This window comes from Phoenix dactylifera, unplaced genomic scaffold, assembly GCF_009389715.1.
Source record: "Phoenix dactylifera cultivar Barhee BC4 unplaced genomic scaffold, palm_55x_up_171113_PBpolish2nd_filt_p 000828F, whole genome shotgun sequence".
NCBI classification, from domain to species: Eukaryota; Viridiplantae; Streptophyta; class Magnoliopsida; order Arecales; family Arecaceae; genus Phoenix; species Phoenix dactylifera.
Genome location: NW_024068195.1, coordinates 7,543 through 32,901, shown reverse-complemented (window position 1 = coordinate 32,901; position 25,359 = coordinate 7,543). Strand labels below are relative to the sequence as shown.

General features: G+C 40.4%; 3 protein-coding genes across 3 annotated transcripts; 2 read left to right on the top strand and 1 right to left on the bottom strand.

The window, feature by feature from the left end:
• The first annotated feature begins 5,750 nt into the window (after positions 1-5,750).
• On the top strand, positions 5,751-10,468 carry LOC120107332 (sugar transport protein 7-like). Its single transcript, XM_039120564.1, has 4 exons — positions 5,751-6,194; positions 8,498-8,817; positions 9,004-9,630; positions 9,731-10,468. The coding sequence occupies exons 1-4, from the start codon at positions 6,050-6,052 to the stop codon at positions 10,190-10,192; spliced, it is 1,554 nt and encodes a 517-aa protein (XP_038976492.1). The 5' UTR covers positions 5,751-6,049; the 3' UTR covers positions 10,193-10,468.
• A 2,707-nt stretch (positions 10,469-13,175) lies between these two features.
• LOC103703659 (ras-associated and pleckstrin homology domains-containing protein 1-like) lies at positions 13,176-14,669 on the bottom strand. Its single transcript, XM_008786583.3, has one exon. The coding sequence runs from the start codon at positions 14,442-14,444 to the stop codon at positions 13,806-13,808; it is 639 nt and encodes a 212-aa protein (XP_008784805.2). The 5' UTR covers positions 14,445-14,669; the 3' UTR covers positions 13,176-13,805.
• A 4,773-nt stretch (positions 14,670-19,442) lies between these two features.
• On the top strand, positions 19,443-24,074 carry LOC103703658 (probable receptor-like protein kinase At1g80640). The gene is made up of 10 exons (XM_026803193.2): positions 19,443-19,565; positions 20,048-20,218; positions 22,004-22,191; positions 22,292-22,424; positions 22,509-22,572; positions 22,684-22,780; positions 22,885-22,987; positions 23,093-23,211; positions 23,332-23,421; positions 23,513-24,074. Exons 1-10 carry the CDS (start codon positions 19,454-19,456, stop codon positions 23,675-23,677), a joined length of 1,242 nt encoding a protein of 413 aa, XP_026658994.2. The 5' UTR covers positions 19,443-19,453; the 3' UTR covers positions 23,678-24,074.
• The last annotated feature ends 1,285 nt before the right edge of the window (positions 24,075-25,359 follow it).

The window sequence follows — 25,359 nt, the reverse complement described above, 5'->3', positions numbered from 1 at the left end:
ATATATATATATATATATATATATAAATTAGATATTAAAAGTGTTGCTGGAAATTGGATCCGGGGGCTGCCGCGAACCAAGGAGGGGAGGAGCTCCGCTGCCGGGACGGTGGATGGCGGTGCGTCGATTGGTAGCGTCCTCCTGGAGAGTCCTGCAAAAAAGCCGGTGGCCGGACTTTCCGGCGCCGGCCCTCCGAAGCTTAAGTCAGAGGGGGCTAATATGTGGGGGGAGTAAAGGAGGAGGAATGTTTGTTCTTTTGTGTGTATGTTTGTGTCCGTTCTCTCTCTCCTGCCTCCTCCCTCCCAGGTTCCCTTTTATAGGAAGATATTATGTTACCTGGGAGGTGACAGGGGGATTTGTCCTCTTTTGTGATAATTGGGCACGATTTTGCTCATTAATGGCGTAGTGGAGAATAAAGCCGGATCAGACCGGAGTCAGGGAGTTGTCGCGGTTGATCGGACCCATTGGGGTGGTTGAACCGCCGGCCGTGGTGGGCCTAGGGTTCGTAGATGGTAAGTGCATTAATTGCTGAGTGATCCGGCGGTCAGGGAGAGCCATACGCTTTGATGGTTCAGTGATCCGGAGATCATCTTGAGCCGTGTTCATTTAATGACTGAGTGCATCGGAGATATGAGGGGGTCTCATGCATTAATGATAGGCCGTGCCGAAGACCTGCGGAGATCTCGTGCCTTGATGGCTTAGGGATGGTGGCAGGTTGTAGTGGAGTCATGTATTTAGTTGTCAGATCCTTTAAAGGGTTAGACGGAAATTGGGTATTCGGCTAAGGCATGGGCCTGGCACGGGTGCCGAGCCGAGCTGGTCGCCCAGCGGAGTGTCCTGTGGCGGGATTGCTTCTGGTCGGTACTTTCTAGTCGGGCGCCTCTCTAGTCGGCACTCTTTGGTCGGGCGCCTCTCTGGTCGGCGCTCTTTAGTCGGGTGCCTCTCTGGTCGGCACTCTTTAGTCGGGCGCCTCTCTAGTCGGCGCTCTTTAGTCGGGCGCCTCCGAGATGGCATGACTTGGGTTTTCCCCCAACAAAAAGTATGAATATAGGTAGAATATATAACTTAACTTATTTCTCTTACAAAACAATCTAGATAGTTATTTGCCCAATTTTTTTTAATCTATATATGTATCTATTATTTTTTTTTTTTATGGAGGTGAATACGAATATGGGTGTTAGTCAAAACAAACTCAATGGCTTTTTTTTTTTTTGGGGGGGGGGGGGGGGGGTAAAAAATAGGAGAGAAGGGGAGGGACCAGCCCAGCCTCGTAGTAGCCCCCACTGGGCCTTCCTTCCACTAGGAAATGTTCGATACAAGTCGCAAGTTTTCGCATGCTTTCTCCGACTCATGGGCTCACCCTACTAGGTTCACCGCCTCACGTGTGGGTACGTCACCCTAGCGTCACCTTGGTACAAGTGAAAGGAAAGTATAACCGCCAGCAAGCCATCCGAGCGTGGAGCATTCGGTTTTCTAATTTAATCGACGCCCGCACGTTTCGAACCTGAACGGCTTGGGCGGAATTATCGCCTTTTACCACTAGGCTACCATCTTGGTAGCTTTTCGGGATTATTTGGTTAAATGTCTCTCTGACGCATACTTGGGTAGACGCGGGCTTTTGGAAATTCCGTGTCAGGAGCAGATGGTAGGACAACACAAAAAAGCTCCTTTTAAAAAGTGAGCTCAACATTGTATAGCTTTTTAAATATTATATTTATTAATAATAGTATGCTATTTCAATGCATGCTGGCAGTTGATAGATATGGAATAAAATTAACTGCATTGCGCATTTGTTTTAGTAATATTGCTAGCATATAAATTGCATGATGCCTAAGATGCAGCTTTTTCTCTTTTTTCCATACTCCTCTAAAATGCATCACAGAATAAATATAATAAAATAAATAATAGAATAGAAATAGATACAAGAGGCCAACTTGTTATCCAAAATAAAGAAACATATTAATTATTATTAATACGGGTGCCCATGTGTCTGAGGATCCATGCGGGCATATGTTTTATCTTACATGGGCTATGCACGGACTAGATTTTAGGTATTTATACATGACCAAGAAATACAAATAATACTTTATGATTAGCCTTTTTGTGTGAGGTCCTGGGTTATGATAAATAATATTAGAGTGAACCTAGCTTATGACCTATGTGGTCTAGGGACATTGCCGCTTGGACTCATTTAGGCTGATCATTATGTTTGTGATTGGATTTATAGTACTTACGAATGAATTTTAATGAATTTGGACTTTTAGCTTGGTGAAGATGCTAGGGCTTAAAACGGAAAACGAGGGGAGTATATGTGGATCCATGCGAGGGTCTGTTTAGTCCTACATCGACTATGTATTGAGTAGATCTTGAGTACTTAAATAGAACTAAAGAATCCAAAAAATATATTTTATTTAGTCTTTTATATGAGGTCTTAGACTATATATATATATATATATATATATATATATATATATATATATATATATATATATATATATATATATATATATATATATATATGTAAGAATCGTATTAATTTTTGTTATATACTAGCATATAACCTACATGATGCATGAGGTGTAATTTTTTCTCTTTTTTCCGTTCTTGAAATACAATATAGAATAAGTATAATAGAATGGATACAAGAGCCCTACTTACTATCCAAAATAAAGATCCATATTAATGGCATTATTAGAGCTCAGCATATGTTGAACCTTAATTGTATATATAGATAATAGAATATAATAGAAATAAAAGTCTATTAACAATGTTGTTATTAGAGATGTATACATGGCGAATGGAGAGTTGTAACTTCTACGAGCATCCACATGGTGATGGAGAGCTTAGCACAAGTTTAACTTCCATTTTAGTTATATACCAAACATATAATCCGCACATGTAGGGCATAGTTTTTTTTTTTTCTCCAACTACTATTGAAATGCAATAAGAATAGATATAATGAAATAGAATAAATACAAGAACCCTATTTATTAATAGGGTTTTTTGGGTACATATCCTCCTAAATATAAAAATCTACATGAATACCCTTCTAAAAATGGTATTTGCATGTATTCTCTTATAAAACAGTTATTTTGCATGTATATCCTTCTCTTTTTTTTTCTTGAATGTGTACCCACACCATTTAATGTCGTTAAAAAATTAGCAGTTTAAATTTTAAAATGATTGAAATACTCTTAGTAGATAGACATGCAAAAAAAAAAATTATAATGATATATATGCAAATAACAACTTTGTTAGGATATTCATACAATTTCACATATTTAGGAGAGTTTGCATGCAAAAAAATTTAATTTAATTTTGATCTATTTCAACTTGTTCTAACACTTGGAGTTTAGTCTAGTGCTTGCTCCTCAATATTTTTTTATAAAAATATTGTTAGAAAAAAGATTGATTCGATAATTAGATAACAAAAAGAGTTATAGAGGTTCATTTACGAATCATAGGATTATTCTACTTTATTCTACTTTATTTATAACAATCACTATATTTTATTTCATCGAAACATAGCTTGTAATATTTATTATTATAGATGCATATGATAGAGAGAAAAATGGATCGTCCAGCCCGCAACTAAAAAGCCGCCCAGTTTCGGCCCAATAAATACCAACGATGAATGACTAAATCTTTACTTCGGCCTAGAGCCAGCTCGTCCTCAGAACTCCACCAACTCCGGACATTCGCCGACTCCCCCGACCAAGTTTGGGGTGCCTCCAAGCAAACGCCGACCCATCCCGACCAAGTTCGAGACGCCGGCCCCAGCAATACACAGCATACGCTCCGACCCTCGAGCTCGAAGCGCTCCCTCGAGTACACCTCGGAATCCGGAAAATCGAGCCATTTTCGGTCTACACCAAGCCGACCTCACTAAACGCCTAACGCGACTACTTAACGAGCTCGGCCTCGCCAACAACCACATCCACGTGCGGGCCTACACCCACCTACATGGCCGTACTCTATCACAATGCCGTGTCATGTCTCTATAACCGGCCAACAGCAGTCAGACGGCACCTTGACTACTCCGGCCATACCCTGCTGTAATTGTCAAAGCCCTACCGTTCTTAAGAGCGGGCTGTGCTGTACGTCACCAGCCCACCTGAGCTGTACGCCATCCGGCTCAGAGCCATACCTCCTCATGATGGGGACTGACAGCACCTCTGTCACCTGGGCCACTCCACCGAGGCTATAAATAGCTCGGTCAGGTAATTTCTAAGGGACACTTTTGGCTGGACTAAATCTGTCCACTCTAATTTGATCGTCGGAGGGCCCTCACTGGTAACACCGGTGAGGCTTTGTGCAGGTCCGCAGCCGTCACGCAGGAGGTGGCTCCTGTCTTCCTCTTTCCAGCACCGACGGCTCCCTCGGCTTTACCGGCGTGGTCACCCTCGGGCCAGATTTGAACCACAACAGCATATATGAGGGAATGTATTAGAATATAGAAAGAAATTATAATCTCTTAAAGACACACGATAAACTGCAATGATCAACCTTTCTTGCTACTACTGTACTCATTAATAAAAGATCAACATCAATCATCCTCAAGCAAAATCATTAAAAGACTTCAGAATTTTTTAGACTTATTAACAACTTCCATAGTTATGTGGTAAAAAGCAATCCTTTATGTTGTATATTTTAAGCCACTTTTCTTTGGAGCTTTGATTTTTTGAAAGAAGAAAAGATCTAGTTTATAGGGCATGTCTTGTCACTGTAACTTTAAATCAGCCACCACTCTACACACGAGAAAATTTCCAGCACTAAAAGAGAAATATTGCAAATCTCATACACTAAAAGATAAATATTGCAAATCTCTTACAACACTCGTCTTTAAATAATTCATAAAGCTAAAGGCAGGATTTGACCATCTTCATGTAACAAAAGATACAATGAATGGAGAACTTCGATGACAATGAGAGGAACTAAGATTCTGGTAGAGAACTCTTATGAACAGAAGAGAAGGAGAAGGGTTGCTTGTGATGGAGAAAGGAGTCAAGGGAATGATTTTGATTCTAGATGGAGGGTGAAAGAGATGAATCCAAAGAGATCAAAAAATTTCTTAAAAGAGATAGAGATATTAGTTTCTAGCGAGACTCGTTAACCTATTACCTGCTTCAGAAAAAAGATAATTTCATAATTTTAATTAATCTTTAATTTAAATAAATATGATTTTGGCTAATCACGTCAGCTGAATTGTTGTGTCAAAGGTATTCATAGAAAAATATTGCTTCGTGAGGATATGCACATAAATATCAATTTAGGAGGATATTGATACAAATTCCAATATTGAGGAGAGTATTTATGAAAATATTTAAGATTGCTATTTGCTTGCATACTTTTATAAATATTTCTTTTTGCATGTTTATCCGTCAAGAGTATTTTCGTCATTTCAATTTTAAATCGCTAATTTCCAACGGTGTTAGATGACATAGTTACATACGTAAATAAAAAAAAAAATATAATATATATATATATAATAAATATTTTATAAAGGTATACATGTAAATATCAATTTTAGAAAAATATTTATATAAATTCTAATATGGTAGGTATGTAAAAAGTTTTTTATTAATAAAATAAAATAGATATTGGCGAATGAAAAGTTAAGCATAACATGAGGCCCTATTTTATTTCTATATAATAGATTCTCACATCATATACGAGCATTACTTTCAAATCATAATGCACTGCAAGCTTAAATGGACTGCGGCTGAGGTCATCTGACGTATGGTGGTAGGATCTCTAACCAAACCCGGCTTCCAGCAAACTGCAGCAAAGTATGAATGACAACGGAATCGAAGAACAGCTTAAGGAGAGCCGTTGCCACATGCCGCTGGCGGTCGCACCACGGCAACGCTATTTAATGCGTGGCAACAGATTTCTTATCTCCCAGCGACAGCGAGGGTGGTATAAGTTTTGTTTGTTTCCTTTGCACCAGTACTAAATTCTAATCCTGTAGAGAGGACCGGAGAAGAGCCGGATCCGTGAGGAGAGGGGGTAAGGGGTTGGGGTTCGGGTAAAGGGAGAGGAGGAGGAGATGGCCGGAGGAGGGGGAGCGCCGGCGGGGGTGAAGAAGGAGAGGGCGGAGCAGTACAAGGGGAGGGTCACGCCCTTCGTCGTCTTCGCCTGCCTCGTCGCCGCGATCGGTGGCTCCATCTTCGGCTATGACGTCGGCATCTCAGGTATCCCGACCGCCGCACCCCCCCTCCTTTTTTTTTCTTCTGTTATTTCTTTTTTAGAGAAAAAAGAAAAATAAGCCAATAGGTATAAAAAATAATAAAAAAAAATCAGAAGAAGTTTTATGTGGAGTCGTTCTGGATACTGGATGGGTTCTGTGAATTATGAGTTTAACTTTTGTCAAAAAAAAAAAAAATCGATAAGGGATATGTTAACTGATAAAGTGGAAGGAGGATTTACAGTTTCATTTACCATTACTAAGAGTTAGACGGTTGGATCGGGAGGATCCAATCTATCGTTTGCAGTTAGATACGCTACTATGCTTTTTTTTTTTTAATAGAAAAATATATTTAATACTATGTGCGTTATATACATAAGTCAACTATAAGTTGCTTATTATTATAGATTTTATTCATCAAATGTTCATCTCCATATATGATTATAAAAATAAGTGGCCGTAATTGTCCCCGTATATTTCTACACGTAGGATATAATTTCTCTCCTCTTTGGGTGGGGTGGACGGAGACGTGGCATTAGACTGTTGAGCGGCCCGTCTCTTGTATTCATTGACCCTCCGACTCCGAGGTTGATGCATGGAATCTCGGCCGGCTTTTCTTTTGAGTATTCATTTTGCAAATTTAGGCAATAAAAGCAGCTGTGATAACCTTTTAGCCCCTGCATACCCGATATTCGTCGTGATAATTAAGATTCTCGTGAGTGGGCCAATCATTGAAAATATTATATTCTATATCCAATCGTTGCCATTTATTTTTATAAATTTTATTCATCAAATATTCATCTCAGTATATTATTGTAGGAATGAGCGGCTATTATTATCAATATACATGGCTATATGGTACATACGGTATCTCAACGGGTGGATAGAGATAACTAAGGTTGTGTCTGGATGGATAATCTTTTAGCATACCCCATATTTATAGTGACAACTAAGGTTCTTATGAGTGGGCCGATCAAAGAAACTATAATCTAAACCATATGCATTACAAATCATAGCCACTCATTTCTGTAGATCTTATTCATTAAGCATTCATCTCGATGTGCCACTATAAAAACGGACGGTTGTGATTATCGAGATACATGGTTACATGATCCTTGCCGTGCAGGATAATTTCTCCAATTATAGGGTTTTTTGCCTATTGCTGCTTCAAGGCTGCACCTGCCCATCCATCCTTTACCGACATAAATTTTCTAGACTGATGCTGGATTTTTAAGAAAAACTATCTACTTCTATGAAGCCAAACTAAAGATGTTTGGACACGCCACAGGTGTTTAAGAGGCAATATTGAATGCAAACCGCTATTTGGACCGAGTCTCTTGGGCAAGTGTCCGTTGAGGGCAATATTTTTGGGGTTAGGTAGAACTTTGGCATTCGTGATACCAAACATCAAACTTTGGTGACTCCGCACTTGATTGGTTTGGGTTCAAGTTAATGGAACTATTAAAGATATTTGTGTAAAATTTGTTTTAAGCTCCTGCTAAGTGTCTGGTTGATAGGTTAATGTTACGATCAACAAATTTCGGTTCGGTGGAAACAAAGCAAAGAATTGATGGTCACCTCTAACTAAACAGGACTAAATTTGCCAGGCAAATCAAGTGGGTTTTTTGGTCTTATGGTATTAATAAACCACTGGGTTCAACCCAATGTTAGCCACTTCTCAGTTCTCACATGTAGGTGGATATATGCTGAACATGATAAGGTGGCTAGATTTGAAAATTGTTAGTTTAACCGGAATCAGACCTAGCAATTAATAACCGGGAGAGTAAGCTGCAACAACAGGAATTGAACTTCTTAGGAGTCTCTGGTTTTGATACATACAGCTACAAATATAGGCATGTTTTATCTGTTAGAATTTTTAGAATCATGTCCAAGCCTCAGTAAAACAAAAGATCATTTTTGTTGAAACATCGTTGCGAGACTAGTGTGAGCTTCCGATGTTAGGGCGGGCTAGTTCAACCTTTAAGCAACTTAGGCGGTCACTTAAAATCCCGCCCAAAGAAGACCACCGTAAGAAAGGTCTTAAAGACAAAAATGAAACGAAAAAATGCAGCATGTGAGTTCGCCTTAGGCTAGTCCACTGCAGAAAAGGTCTCAAAGACAAAATGGTCTTAGGCCCCCAAATACATTGGACCGCTTCTGCCCGATGTTTTAAAAAAAAAAGAAAAAAAGAAGAAGAAGAAGAAGGGCTCACTGGGGTCCCAACGTTGGCTCATGCAGTTCTTCATATTCTGTGCCAAACAAATGAACAACCGCAGTGCTCATGCCTCTTGTGTCCAATGACCATCCCAGGTGGAGTGACATCCATGGACCCATTTCTCAAGCAGTTCTTCCCAGTAGTCTACAGGAAGAAGAACCTGGAATCCGAGAACAATTACTGCAAGTATAATAACCAGAAGCTCGCTGCCTTCACGTCTTCTCTCTACCTTGCCGGCCTCGCCGCATCCTTTGTAGCCTCTCCAGTGACCAGAAAGTATGGGCGCAGAGCGAGCATTCTTTGTGGCGGCATTAGTTTCCTCGTCGGGGCTTCCCTTAATGCAGGTGCTGTCAACATGGCAATGCTGCTTCTGGGCCGCATCATGCTTGGCGTCGGAATTGGCTTCGTAGATCAGGTACTTCAATCATCGATCAGGATCCTTTTTCTAGAGTTTGATGCATCCAGTTGTGGCTTGAGTGCATGGCGTGCATCTGCCATGCATTTCTAGTGTTGTTAGATGTCAAGTAGTGTAAAGAATTGCAGAATTAGGGACACCAGAAGTTGCTAACGCTATGATCCACCACCATTTGTTCTTTTGAAGGCTGTTCCTCTGTACCTCTCCGAAATGGCACCAGCCCACCTTCGTGGCGGCCTCAACATGTTGTTCCAACTGGCGACCACCCTTGGCATCTTCTCAGCCAACATGGTCAACTACGGAACCGAGAAGATCAGGCCATGGGGATGGAGGCTCTCCCTTGGCCTCGTTGCTGCCCCTGCACTTGCAATGACGATAGGAGGCTGCTTCCTCCCTGAAACTCCAAACAGCCTCATCGAACAAGGGCACGTCCACGAAGGGCGGCGTGTCTTAGAGAAGATCAGAGGCACCGAACAAGTGGATGCGGAGTTCGAGGACATCGTCGAGGCCAGCGAGCTAGCAAATTCCATCGAACATCCCTTCAGGAACATCCTGAAGCGAAGAAACCGGCCGCAGTTGGTCATGGCCATCTTCATGCCAGCTTTCCAAATACTCACAGGCATCAACTCCATACTCTTCTATGCACCGGTGCTGTTCCGGAGCATGGGCTTCGGAGGAAATGCTTCGCTCTACTCGTCGGTCATGACCGGTGCAGTGCTCGCAGCCTCGACACTGGTCTCCATTGCAACGGTGGACAGGTGGGGGAGGAGAGCTCTGCTAATTGGTGGGGGAATTCAGATGGTCTTATGCCAGGTAAGCTGGGTGCAGCAAGCTTGAAGCATGGATTGATTTCTATGGAAAGCAAAGATTTGCAATGGCATTAGATTAAGCAACCTTTTTTCCCTATGAACAGGTCATCGTGGCGATCATACTAGGCCTCAAGTTTGGCGATGAGAAGCAGCTTCCCAAGGACTTCTCGATCGTTGTGGTGGTGCTCTTCTGCCTCTTTGTGGCCGCGTTCGGGTGGTCTTGGGGACCCCTGGGGTGGACCGTGCCCAGCGAAATATTCCCACTGGAAACGCGTTCGGCGGGGCAGAGCATCACGGTGGCCGTCAACCTTTTCTTCACGTTTGCCATCGCCCAGTCCTTTCTCACCCTCCTGTGCTCCTTCAAGTTTGGGATCTTCCTGTTCTTCGCCGGGTGGATCACCATCATGACCGTCTTTGTCTACTTCTTCGTTCCGGAGACCAAAGGGGTGCCCATCGAGGAGATGATACTGCTCTGGAGGAAGCACTGGTTCTGGAAGAGGATGGTGCCGCCGATTGAGGGTGGGGAGTTTGCAGCAGAACTATCCGATATCAGGGAGTTCATGTGAAGAGTGGTGTTGTTTCCTGGTTTTGGATCTGTAAACTATACGTACAGTTGCGTTTCTCATCAGATGCTGAAATGTTTTGCGAAGAGTTGCATTCCTTGGAAGTGATCATGCTTGTTTTCATCCATCCATACCATGGAGTTCCCTGAGGGAAAATTAGGGAAGCAAGTATCAACTGAAAGAGTTTTTCCTCACGCTTTCTGTGTGGATAGCAGCATAATTGTAATGTACTGGACTCAAAAGTAATATTTCTGTACATCGATATCAAGTTCTTCATCATTAAAGTTTTGGAAAACTTAACCCCTACAATTTCTCAACATGCGAAACTGGAAATGAGAAGAAGTGATGTACAGGGTGCAAAGGTCAAGTTTGGAACATACTTTGTCCATTGGAGCCCTATGTGGATGCCGGAGCTGCTCATCCGGCATGTGTTTCGATCTATATATAGCCAGAAAAATAGGAGCTCAAAAGGAAGTCATGCATCAATGAGGAGACATTTAGGGCCTGTTTGGAATTTGGGAACAGGTTTTGCTACTATTAAGATTATCAGGCCCGGCCCGGCCCGGCCCGGACTGACCCAACCCATATCAACCAGACATCCCACCACCCTCTCTCTGATCCGGTGTTCTCATATTAGTCGGAGAGGGTCTTTCTTTCTCTCTCTCCAACTGTTTCTTTCCTCCTGACCGACTGCTTTCCAACCATTTCTTTCTACCTCTCTTTAAATTCTAAGTGGTCTTAGTTCCATGAATAATATAACCAGCCAACCAAACAGGCCCTATGAACCCTGCAGAAATATTTCCATATTTAAGTTCTGCTTGGATGATTGGGCCGAAAATTCTATTAGATTTGTACCGCCAGCAAATTCTAAGCCCATATTCATAAATATCCAAAAGTAACTTTGGACCCAGTTGGTCCAAATCCTATAGAGAAATAATAATAAAAAAAAAGACGGGGGAATTTGAAATAGCGGAGGGAGAGAGAGAGAGAGAGAGAGAGAGAGAGAGAGAGAGAGAGAGAGAGAGAGCCAGCCCCTTCACCTAAAAAATAAAAAGAAGAAAGGTTCAATTGGAAATGCAGCTTCTCTGCACTATATTCTAGTCCGGGAAGAGTGTGACCTTCTCTACAATTGAACCTTTAAGCACTCCACGCACCATCTAGGTTCCAAGTTACGTTTTTTCTTGTTTTTGGGGGGGGGGGGGGGGGGGGGGATAAAAGGATCCAAGTTAGGGTTGAACACACGATTTTAACATCTTTTCAGCCAATTTTTTATAATTACTGGCTCGAAGGAAAATTCGACTGATGACCAGAGCAAAGCAAGGAAGTCTGTCCATGGCTGAAAGGAAAAATTTGCACCGATGACTGGAGATTGAGGGGCTGGCAATCAAATTTACTGGACATTTGGAGTCGCTGGAAGAAAAAAAACAAGCAGGCTTTGCTTCAAAACGCGGGGACCAATTACTTGCTGCCTTTTCTTGGGAGGTTTGGAAAGAGAGGAATGCTCGGTTGTTCCTACAAAAGCAGAAAGGTTCCATATTCTCTACTCTGCAAAAAGCATCTCTGTTCGCACAACAGGGTGGATGAGCAGCTGAAGTTTTGGAGGAATCCGTACGGCCTGGTGCATTCATCATAGCTCTGCTCTTTGTTCATATTCTCATCTTCAGAGACTCTGGTAAATCATCTTTTATCTAATAAATTGAGGGAAGCTTCTCCACTTTCCATGAATAAATAAATAAATAAATAAACTAGAGCAAGTCCATCTGCTGAAAAAAAGTTCTACTACGACATGGTTTCACCGCCGACCCTAAAATGAGGCAAGTTAGATTGAGCTTTTATTTTGATTATTACATGCATTTCATAATCAAGAGGTTGAACCCATCAATGCATTAAACATAATCCCTATATTGATACTATAGAAAATCTATCCAAGGCATATTTGGCTTGAGAAAGTTGGGCTCTAAATGAAAATGAGAATGAGAATGGATGACTCCTATTTTAAATATTTAATTGGAGGAAAAAAAAAATCCTGTTCCAATTCCAATTACGGAAGGAATCCGTTCCAATTACGGAAGGAATAGAAATGCCTGATTTCTCAAAACATAATGTTGACTCTTCTCTAATATTCAAATTTTATTCCGATTCCAGTCAAACATACCCAACGTATTAAGAAATATGATCATTCTCATTCCAATCTATTCTGATCCTGATTGTAAACCAAACAAACCCCAAATTTTAAATACATCTGAGGGAGTTTAGTTCATAACTAAAATCAAAATCATAATGGATTAAAATGAGTTTTAGAATGACCATATTTTCTAACATGTTTTGTTCATGATTGACATTAGGGAGATTAGAGCATTCCCCTTTTCCCTGAGATTTAAGATAAGACTCTCCCAACCAAACGGCTGGAATTAGAATCATTCATTCTCTCTCTCTCTCTCTCTCTCTTTCCAGAGCCCAGCTTCTCTCCAACCAAATATGCCCTCTAGGTATACAATCAAATGGTTTAAATTTCTAACATTTCCGAAGTAACACAATCCAAGGAGTCATCTTAGATAAGCACAACTTTCAGACTAAACAAAATTCTCAAGGTTTGTATCCTCCATATTCACGTCACTCCCATTAGGACAAAAAAAAAGAGAGGGAGAGGGAGGAGGGTCGGAGAAAAGAAACAACACATAAAACAAGTGGAATTCACACCAAGGCAGAACAAATAGTTGGAGCACCGACAACCACAGGTCACCATCAGAAAGATCAACACTTAAAAGCCTTGGATCTACAAGATTTATGACGGTGAAGAATTGAGTTACTCGCAGGCGACCACATATTGCTACAGAATTGATTCATTGAAAATTCAGCTCCCGATCAGTAGTTCATTCATCAGGAAGGTCTGCTGTTAAAGTGTAGGATCAAGTAATATTGTTTCAACAAAACTTGTTAAATTGTACTTTTTCTTGATTAAAATAAAAAAACAAAACCCAAATCATGCCAATCCACACACATTTCATATTCCTCCTAAATATCAATAGCAAATTCAAATACATATCCAACATTACCGACTTTCACAGAAAAAATAGCAAATAAACAGCAAACTATTATTGAGATAAAATAGGTACAATACTGAACAAATCTACCAGCTTCTAATGCAAAACTAACCCATAACATCTTCTATCGGCAGAGTACCACCTTACCCACAAATAACACTAACATATCCCACCTTCTAAAATTACATGCCATAACTGGCTACTTGCACCACCCAAATACCTAGAACAAGATAAACACCAAATAGGTTCTTCTAAGACTAGCATGGCCCTTCATTCTCCAATTCCATGTCTTCCTTTTGAAAAAATAGAGGAAGATCTTCGAATAGGAGAAACCCTAATAGAGATGATGAGGAGCCCTCGCCAATCAAAGAGACGATCACGATCAGTCTCTCCACAAAGACCTTTATTGTCCTGCCTTCGTCAAAGCATCATTTCCAAAATCCCTTTTTTTTCCTTCAAATAGACCTGGGATTCGTGTACACACCACCAAGATCCAATTTTCCCATTCCACAATCACCATAAACCATCGATCCAGCGAAGAAAATCTAAAGCAAGAGACGAGCACCTGACCGTCAAGCGAGATTATCGAGCCGCAGCAGACACCGGAGGCTCCTCGTGGCCTCATCGCTCGTGATCGCCTCACCGCCGACCTTTTTCAGGAAGGAAGCCGGGAAAGGGAGCGAGCTCGGGGACGGGGATGCGAAGAAGGCCGGCCCGGCATACACGGACCCCAGATCGGCGAACCCGATCTTCTTCGGGAGGATCTCCGGGTCGGGGCCCAGCCGATTAGTCGAGCAGAGGAGCGATTCATCGCCGTCCGACCGCCGATCCTCGGCCGGGGGCCCGAAAGCCTTCAGTTCGTCCCCGCGTTTCAGGATCGTGACCTCCTCCATGACGAGGGGCCTACGCGGCCGGATCTGGGTGTCGCCAGCGTTCTCCTTGCCAGGGAACCCTGTCTTCCGGACGGACCGCGGGGGGTTGGGTCGTGTGTGATTCGTCGGCTGTGGAGGCGGCGACGGCTGGGCTGGCCGCGTCTGGTGACTCCGGCCATCCTTCGGCGGTGGAGGAGGCGGGGAGGTCGAGGGGGAGGGGGAGGAACGTGGGGGTTTCTTCCGCGAGGGTTTTACCGGCGGCGGGGGACGGGATCCGAAGGCCTCCAGATGGAGGCGGCCTTTCAGGCAATCGTGGGATCGGAGAACCGCCGTACCCATTGGGCGCTGAGAATAGCAAAGGGAAATGGTGGAAGAGGAGGAGGAGAATGAAGGGATCGGCTCGCTTTATAGAAAATTAAAAAGTAGGAGAGAGGATACTCGTTTCGGAAGGGAGATACATATCCCAACAACGGCGTATGAATTCGTAGGCGGGCATATGATCGACCGTTGGATTTGATAAAAAAATATTCCCGGTTTCGTTGTTGTAACGCGGCTCAGGGCTTCCTATCCCCATATGCAGTGTTTGTATAGAAATATATATAGGGAAACATAACAAGGAGAGTCGTCTGAGTTTGGTATTATTATGATCTGACGTGGCGAGAAAACCACCCGGGTACCCAATTATCCTCGGGGTTAACTTGACGCCCTTCAAGGTTTACAAAATTGCATTGCTACCACCTTCTTGGTTCGTGGCCTAGTGGCCGGGATCCGGACAGGGCGAAGCTATTGGTTGGACCAGGTCCACCAGCTCATCGGTGAACCAGTCCAACCACACAAACCCAGCTGCGCACTGGCCGCTGGGTCCTTCCTCATCAGCACGTTTCTTGATGCATCATTGTAGAAACCCATGGTCGTCATCATGCTCGCGGCAATAATTTCTTGACGCATGTTCTGTTAGGACCTGATCCTACACGCTAAGAGGTGTGGTGGGCCTACCGACGTGACGGCTCTGATTGGATGTTGCTGCGGAGACGCGCTAAAAGTCGTGGAAACCGCGTGATGGCAGCCTGGCTGATCAGAACCACGAAGTACGAGGAGATAGCTTTTCCGATCCCGATCGTCTGATCTGGACGATCAACTAGATAGGGTCCACCGTTTCGGTAATCATTCACTATTGATATTTGATCAGACGGATGATATTGATGCAGAGGGGGAGCTAAGGAAACACAGCGACGAAAATCGATGGCCGGTGGCAGCTGCTTGTCTTGATGGAAGCGAGAGGCGCATTTTGTCCATTGGCGATTTTGTGATAATTGGAAAACGAAAGGGCAGCTTTGGAAGGGGCGTCGATTCCCGTGGTGTGAGGGACGCGAGTCGCCGTCAGTAGTGGCGTGAGGAAGACTAGGCACCGACAGCTGGCGATGGTGGGGATTGGGGCCTCAATAATGGCCAAAATGGCGTGGACCGACCTACCAGGGCGGTTCGGAGGAACCGTCTTCGGTTTCTGGGAAGTGGGGGCTTGAGGCACCGCCAGAGCCGGTCACCGGATTCGTTGCCGATAAGAACGCCGCGTGGAAGCGAGGACCAGGAAAAGCATCATGTGAGCACCGACTTTTTCACGTGCTGAACACGTGTGACAGAGACCCACTGAAGCCGGTCATGTGAACACCTCAAACCATATCCACGCACTCTATGATTAACGTGTAGGGACCATGATGCGAGGACTAGTTCACATATGATGGGTGGATGTCTGATAAGAGATCGATATATTAAGATTTGTTTGTTATAAAATGCGAGAGAGTAAAGTAGGCTTATATTGGTGGGTGGCCGCTTATATGGCTAATCAAAGAGACTAACGAAGCTACGGATTAGGTGGCCACTTATGTGACTAGCCATTCTAAGAGCACTTTATGGACCGTGGATGAGGAGTTACCTCGAGCACTCCGTAATTTTTTGTTTTCTGATTTTATTGAATATATTCGTACACGTATTGTATGAAAATCCCTAAAAAAATAATAATAATTTTATAATTGTTTATCTACATGTTGGGTCTTGCTCTTCTTAATCCCACATGCATGGATCATTGTCGGGTTGGAAGCATGGTTAGGATTCAACAAGAGAGGTGCAACATGTTACATGCATGACATGATCTAATTATGTAATTAGATGCATCAACAATTGTAGCAAGCTCATATTTTGTAACAAAATTAGGCAATTAAGTGGGTATACTTTATTTCCATGTCAATAATGTTTGAAATTTCTGATTGTGTAATATTATACCATGGTTCCACATTTAGAATTAACATATAACATGTTTAAATTTACATGTAATAATCCTGTGTAACCTGCAGCTAACCTGCACGTATTAAATTTACATGTGTTTAATTATTTTTTGATTCGGTGATTACATGATGGTGATGATCCACAGTATGGAGTTTTTGGAACCTAATTTTTATCCTTTTGTGCAATGACTCAAAGAATATTTAAGTTTTTTTGGTTTGTTTTAGTAATTTACATTCATCGCACTTCACTTGAACGTTGTTTTTCTAAATACTTTTTAGCTTTCTTTATGAATGTTGTGTGCAGTGATTATCATGTAAGGATAATGCTCAAGTGGGCTCGAGTCGACTGAGCCGAGTTTGTTTATATTGATTTCATATTAATAAATCATGCTTCACCTCATGCATACACGCATATATGATCTACTTTACCAGCTTGATAAACTGGTGTTCTTAGAGTTATGAAATTTTAGAACTACTAAAACAAATTTTATATTTCATTTTAAAGCATCATTTAATTAATAATAAAATAGATATTAAGATCGCATGGGTTTGTTCTTGCAAGTGTTCAAGGATGAATATAAAATTATATAAAGAACTGTTGGTTCTTTTTTTTCTCCTTTTTTATTAATAGAAAGAGCGCTATTGGAGATACAAAATTCAAGAATCAAATACAAAAGCTCGAATTACTAAGCAAAGAGGCGACAACTGCAGCAAATTTTAGTTCATAAAACCCATCACAGTCTAGTTTTTCTCTTTTTGCGCAACTACATTGGGCGGAACTTTTTTTTATTAAATGTTAGGTTTTAAATCAAGAGTTAATAGATCGTAAAATGGTCAAGTTACAATACAAGATTTAAAGAAGCTAAATTTCTTGGGTTGGTAAAGTCACTTGATTTTGGATAACAGAAAGCTACGAAATTTTAGATGTTGGAGTTGGACAAAGGCTACCATACTACAGCATTAATTGATTAAACCATTTGATGTTAATAAGATATTTCATAAAAAAATCATATTCTAATGGATTGCCAATACTTCTTGAAATTTTAGTATAGGTGGTGTTGGGGGAAAATAGATCACTCTAAGCACGTGGCCAAATCGCCGGTACTTGATGACAAACGTGACAACAGCAAGCATACTCTCCGAGTGTCCGACCTCAGAGCACCTGACCACAGAGCGCCCGACCTCAGAACACTCGGTCTCGGCACCGACGACCCCAGAGCTCACAACCTCGATCTCGGCTGAGTTAATCCCGATCGACCTCAAGGCCAAGAAAGATCCCGTCAAAGGGAGAAGCAGATCTTCCCACTCCACCGAAAATCAAGTCCTCTTCCTCCTTATCCAGGATCAAATCCCACGATCTCCGACTCAACGACTGTCAACATCTAAATGCACACGATTTCAATGGATCGCCAGCCAGCCCAAAATCTCGGGCCGTTTACGGTAATCCATTAATTCGCACGATTACGTCCAATCAATACGATCGCTCATTAATTCGCACAATCATGTCCAATCACTACGGTCATTTATTAATTCGTACGATCACGTCCAATCACATATAACCCCTACACCCTCTCCTATAAAAAGGGGGAAGAACTCGAGGCATGAGAACTTTTTTTCCCTTTGGCCCCCGGCCATTACTTTTCTCGATTACTTCTCTACTACTTCTCTCCATAAAAAACCTCCTCTGACTTAAGCATTGGAGGGCCGGCGCCGGAACCTCCGGCCACTGGCTTCTTGCAGGTCTGTTGGAGACAGCAGTCTGCCGCCGCACCATTAGCCGAAAATCCTTCCCTTCGGTCCGCGGTCGCCCCCAGGTCCAATATCCAGCAACATGTGGGAACCAGTATTTCTTTCCCCCTTGATGTTGGAGCAATATACTACCAAGAATTATATTTTATACATGTTATATAAAAGAAAATTTATAAATAGAAATAAAATTACATAAAATGGATTAAAGAGAGTAAAAAACATAAGAGGAAATGATTATTATTATAAACTATATAGAGACGGAAGAATTCTAAATAACATAATTCTACAAATCTAAAAATTAAAATAAAATTTTGATTAGAGAGAAGAGAATCAATCGATAAAAAGCAGAGATAGGATAACTTACAAGCTATTTATTTTTTTGAAAGGAAAGTATTTGTTGATTGATCAATTTTCTATTTTTGTTGAGTTACACTAAACAAAGATTGATATTTTTGGAAAAAGATTTAAGAACATTCTCTCTTTTTTTTTTTTTTTTGGCAAAAACAACATTTTCTCCATAGTATAGCTTAATTGCCTATCTTTGTTTCCTTGTTACAAACCTTTTAATCTAGAAATCAATCACTTTTCTGTTCTTTTTCTTTATGAGGAAATTGAATTTAACATCACGTATTTACGCATAAATCAACCTGATGGAAAGATTTCCAAGGGCATCCCTGTAATTTCGATCATTCAAAAGCTATCTAGCCTCGTCCTGTTCCTGTACCTCAGCTTTCTTCATGCGTTCATCGATTTTGTGCTCCTGTAACTGCCACCTGCAACATGATCGCATATTTTTCTGCCCCCAAGAATAAAAGCAATCATGTTTTCTGCCATCATTTCCCTGCCTTTCACAGCTGCAGTATTTTTTCGCAGAAATAAATCTCAAAAGATACCGTAATAAATCTAAAAAATATACTGCTGCATTGGGTTGAAGTATTTTAAAATTTCAAACCTATCTTTTTTCTTTTTTTTTTTTCCTTCTTCTTCTTATCTACTTTCTTTAATCTCACATTGAAAAGTGATAAAATTCAAATGATCTTTATATAGTCTTCAACCTTTTTAATTTGATTAAGCAAAGAAAGTAAGTAGCCCACGCACGCATGGGACCAATGGAGGCCCAAGGCAAAATTGAAGATCCAATCTGGAAATAGGTTAACCGGGAGCATCGCGTATTCATCAATCGTATTTATACTCCCGTCTTTGTTCTCTTCACTATTTGTTCCCATAACCCCTCCTTATCTCCCAAAAGAAAATACTATTTATACCCCTGTTTCTCCTATCGACAGTACACACGACTCTCCATACCCAGGGGAAGGAATGAACCCAACTCTTCCAATTTGGGCCTTATTCCTTCTCATATCCACAGCTCTCACCAATGCCAGAGATCCCATCTACGTGGCTTCTCCATTAACTTCTCCACCTCCTCCAGGTACTCTTATTAGTTTTACCCTTTATTTAACGAGTCATCGATGATGTAAATCTATCAGTTTTCTTTGCTTAGTTTTTCATAATTAATCTACCATACAATGTAAGAGAGTTTGGTTCTTTGCAATGTTTTCTTTGTTCTATGTCTCTTTTGATCAGGCATATCTGATAATAACTGTGCTGCATTATTATAACGTCACCATCACCAAGAAGGATAGCTTATCCTTTATATCATCTGTATAATTCCTTTTTTTTTTTTTTTTCTTTTGGCAGGGCATGTTAATTATTCTTTGCATTCAGGAAACTTTTCCTTTGTATCTTGATAATCCTTTATGCAAACTAAGGTTGCAAAAAAAGGGAGAAAAAACAGAGTTACTATTGAACTTCTTCTGAGAAATTAAATTTCTCAGCCTTCTGTGTGGACATGCTCTTCACAGGGTTGCACATTTGCTCAATTTCCTTTGTGGTGTGATCTTTTGAATGCAGAGATGCAGATAACACTAAAGCATCATAATCACCATTTAGACAAAGTGTTAGTTTTGCCGATCATCCTGGCTTCTGTTGCACTTGCTATCATCTTGCTATCGATATGCTGTGGCTGGACCTTTCAGCGTAAAAGTCATCAAAATTCGGATTCGGAGGACATTCGACCATCAGGTATTCTTGTGATAAACATTTTTCAATGCTCTCTCCTTTTGTTTTTGATTTCCTCTTTCATTTTTTTACTAAATTTTTCAGTGGTTTTGGCAGTCACCTTTGAACTAGTTGATTTTTGCTCGCTCATTTGGATTCTTATCTTTTTGTCACACTTTGGTGTCAAACTTTTTGTGCTCTAGATATGCAAAAGAGATTATGCTAACTCTAACATCGAGTAAGTCAGGTATCAGCATAATTTTAGAGATTGTGTAGCAACCTGCACCAGTTCATATTACTTTTTTGTTAGCATATTTCTGTATATTATTTTTTTTATTAGAGTGATTCTGTATCAATTAGTATTGTTTTTCTTTATTAGCTTGATCTTGTTAGAGTAATTTTAGAAGTCGCATAACAACTTATATTAATGAGTATTATTTTTTTTATTAGCATAATCTTATATCAGGCCATATTATTTTTTTTATATGGAGTCTGTACACGAGTATATATAACCTCTGAGATGTACCGAATATGATGAAATAAAGAAATAAAATTATTTTTCTCTTTTTTTTTTATTTTCGTCTTCTTCTACAATTATTTTAACATAGTATCAAAGCTACCGATCACCTAATCTGCCACTAGCATCTTTTCCGTCTTTGATGTGGTCGTCGTTGCTATGTCTAAAAGCATTGAAGACCTCTATTGTCGATCTATTGTTCTCTAACCCGAAGATCCTCTATTTTTCAGTGAATCCACAGATCTTCTATTTTCACATATTCTCTATTTCTAGTAAATTAATACCCGAAGATCCTTTGTTTTCTAATGGATCCGTAGCTTCTCTCCACCACTTTTTTTCTCAGCTTCAGATCTTCGATCGTCTCTCCTCATCGTAGCTCGGTCTCTTTCTCTTCATATCCAATTCCATTTGTTGTCTCTGGCTCCTTCGCCATCCAGTTCAAAATCTCTTACTTCTTTTCTATGGTGCCTCCGTTCACGAGAATCATTGACCTTCGGTTGCCTTCTTTCGGAGCTCTATTCTCGCTACAACTGTCATCTTCTATCTGTCTTCTCGCTGCCGCATCATTTAACAAGTCAATCAGCCATATCGACAAATATGTCAGTTTATCACGTCAGTCAGACACATCAGTCTACCATATTGGCTTTCGAGTTGTTATGTCAATCCTAATATGCTACATCAGCTTTTGAGATGCTATAGCAGTTCGTATTCTGCCACATCAGATCTTGATCTATCCCACGTCAGCCTCTGAGTTGCTACGTCAGTTCCTAGTCTATCACGTCAGTTTCTAAGCTACTACTTCAACTTTTGACCTAGTATGTCAGTTTCTAGATACATTTGTAATCTAGTTTCCAAACTTAAGTTGACACTTGTAGTACCATCTTGAGTTTAAGAAAAAAATGTTAGTATAATTTTAGGGATCATGTAATAACTTGTATCAACCCATATTATTTTTTTTGTTAGCGTGTTCCTATATCAGTCAATGTTATTTTTCTTGATTAGAGTGATTCTGTATCAGTCAATATTATTTTCTTTTGCTAGCATGATCTTGTTAGAGTAATTTTGGGATTACATAACAACTTCTATTAGCAAGTATTATTTTTCTTTTCTATATTATTATTTTTTTGGTATAACAGCTGCCCATATCATTCTAGAATGATATATTATTTTTTTTGTATAGAGTCTGTAAACGACTATATATAACTTCTGAGATTTACCGAAATAGAAAAATAAAATCACTTTTCTTCTTTTTCTCTTGTTTTTGCCTTTTTCTACAAATATTTTAACATCAGGAAAGATGGTGGGCAAGAAAGGATTGCTTCCCATGATTCATTACACCTTGTTAGAAGCTGCTAGTAACCAGTTTTCTGAGTTTAGTGGAGTATCTGGATACCTGTATAAAGCTCACTTTGATGAAGGCATTACTGCTCTCGTGAAGAAGTTAAATGGTCGCAAGCAGGAGTATGAAAGAGAGTTTGAGGTAATTTTTCCCAAGCCTGTTTGATATCTCTCTCTACTAAAACATTATGCTCTATATCCATTTTATGTTTTCGTTTTCTTATGCTCATAATATATTGCAGAATGAGATAGATCTGCTGAGTATAATATGCCATCCAAATATAATCTCTCTTGTGGGTTATTGTGTTCATGCGGGGACTCGGTTCCTTGTCTATGAGATGATGGAAAATGGAACTCTGGAGACACAGTTGCACGGTACACCTTGTGCATTTCCTGTATAGCGTGCAAGAAGGCAAGAAAAGCTTGAACTTTTTATTTTCTTTCCTGCTGCTATTTCAGGACCTTCTCGTGGGTCAGCGTTATCCTGGCACATTCGTATGAAAATTGCAGTTGATACTGCGAAGTAAATACTCTCTCTCTCTGTGCCTCCAGATCAGTTCATAAGTAGTTTCAACTTCCTAATTTTCTTTTTAATCTCCTCTACAATTATTGCTTTTGCATTTCTGTCAAACAGAGGATTAGAATTTCTTCATGAGCACTGCAACCCGCCAATTATTCATGGAGATCTAAAATCATCTAGTATTCTTCTAGATTCTGAGTTTAATGTGAAGGTACTTATTAGCTATTATCAACTTTAGCTATCTCTGCTTTACCTTTCTCAGCGACACATGAAAAAGGTACCATTCTTTTTACGTGGATTCTTTCATGGACATAGATTTCTGACTTTGGCCTTGCGGTAGCTGCTGGTAGTCAAAACAAAGCTAACCTCCAGCGTTCAGGTGCTCTGGGTTATGTTGCTCCAGAGTGCCTCTTAAATGGTAAGAGTTCCATCCGCTCTTCCCTGTGATCAGAATTGTATTCTTTGTTACAAATTTTATGTAACAAACTGCATCATTATCTAAGATAATAAGATGGATATCCAGGGGAACTCACCGAGAAAAGCGATGTTTATGCTTTTGGAGTGATCCTTTTGGAGCTCCTGATGGGAAGAAAACCAGTGGAGAAACCAACACCATCTCAATGCCAATCTATTGTCACTTGGGTATGCTTCACTTTGCTTGGCACCATTCTATCTCAAGAAATTTCATTTTGATCATTATTTTCGTCCAAATGTCCTTGCCCTGCATGGCCTTACCTGAAGACCTCATTTGGTTGTCTCTAGGCCGTTCCTCAGCTCGCTGACAGATTACAGCTTCCAAGCATAGTGGATCCTGTGATCAGGAACACTATGGAGCTAAAACATTTATGCCAGGTCTGCCATCTAGACTTAAATGATTCATTTTCTTACCATGTTAAACTTCTCTGTTGTGCTTTGCTTACCAGTATAATATGGGGTTGTGCAGGTTGCAGCGATTGCTGCTTTATGTGTCCAACCAGAACCTGGTTACAGGCCACTGATGACAGATGTCCTGCATTCTCTCATTCCTCTTGTGCCGATAGAACTCGGAGGCACGACGAGAGTTATGGAGCCATTAGCCTGTGCAAACAAGGAATCCTGTGTCATTTGATTGGCATATCACAATCCATTTACCTGATGAACATGGCAAGCCTGCAACAAGTGAGTGCAGATCCATCATCTATATAGCTTATGCACAGGTTCTCCTTAGTTCTGTCCCTATGTTGCCCCCAATGAGTTCCAAATTGTTGTTCTCTTGGTAGCTTGCTTTGAAGCTTGGTTGACAGAATTCTTTGTAGAAGATGGGCTGATTCATAAGAAACATTTTTTCTTTCTTTCATGCAGTTATAAGAAAGTTGTGCAGCAGTTGTTTTTCTTGCATTCCGAAAGATCACTTGTATGGAAATGAACTGTATGGAAATACTTTAATGTATTTTAACTAAATTTATGTAAGCTTTTTGGCAGTTGTTGAATTCCAAAGAAATGGATATGAGTTACATGGAACGAGGTTATGGATTTTAATCAAACTTATGTAGGCTCTCTTGAAGTTGTTGAAAAATTTAAGCTGAAGAATCCGAAATGGACCATATCATATCGAGGCAACTGATGAGAAAACAAACCAGCATACTCTGGGCCATTGATCTCACTTGTACAGATCAAACTAACAGTCCTAGTTATTTTTATAATTCTTTGCTTTTAATTAATTCCCCATGGAGAGAAATATAGGCTTTGTAAATCATCTCTCACAATGTTCCCTGGGGTGCTACCCTACTTATCTCCACTTCTTTACAAATTAGACATCCTCTCTCCACAATGATCTCCTCTTGGGGTGTAACAGAATACCATTTCACTTTCATGACAAAACTTTGAGGTGATCTGAAATAAACTTGCTTTGGCCCTTGTTTGTGAGAGTGCAAACGTCTTGAAGATGGATCAGTACAGCCATTTTCATAGAAGGATCATTCACTTTCTTTAAACCTACTACAGTGTGCAGAATATGCAAAAAGACATGAAAATATTTCTCAAGAATAACAACACATGAAAATATGCTGTTATGATTTTTTGAGCAAAATGTGTAAGAAGTTACCGATATGTGTTAATAATTAAGAACCAGAAATCTACCTAAAGCTCAACTGTATTAACATTTTGGAGTATCGTATGCCCGATGTTGCCTAATAAAGGAATCTAATTAAATTTTATCTGAATCAGGACGAGATGATACTTGATTGGGTCATCTGTTAAAGCTTGTATATTTGAAACTCAGAGTAACTTTCTAAGTTCTCCCTAAATCTGATTATTTGTTACAGAAATAAAAGAAGGGACCTACATGTAAGTTGTTTTTTTTTTGAGAGAAAATGTGAGTTGTTGAGTTAAAAGAATAGAATAAACATGGCAAAATAATCATTTTAAATTAATCATTGAGGCCTTGTATTGAGAAGGAGGTGAAAAAAAATCAACCCATTGAGGCTGATATATATGGAGCTAAAACGCACCCTTGAAGTTTGATGAACTCCGGTACTCCTATTCTGATTGCTTACTTTGTTTAGAAAAACTAGAATATTTTGATAATCCTGAAAGCTTTGAGTGGAAATTTGGCGCATTATAGTTGGAAGCTATTTCTACCACATATTTGAGAGGAGATGATTCAAGGACATACTAAACATGCTATTTATGTTCTATGCTATATATTACTGCACTTACAACATCCTGCTCATGCTAGCTTCCCTATGTATGCAAGTTGATTAAAACCCGTCCTATATCTTTTTCTCAGAAAAATCTCTCTCGCATATAAAA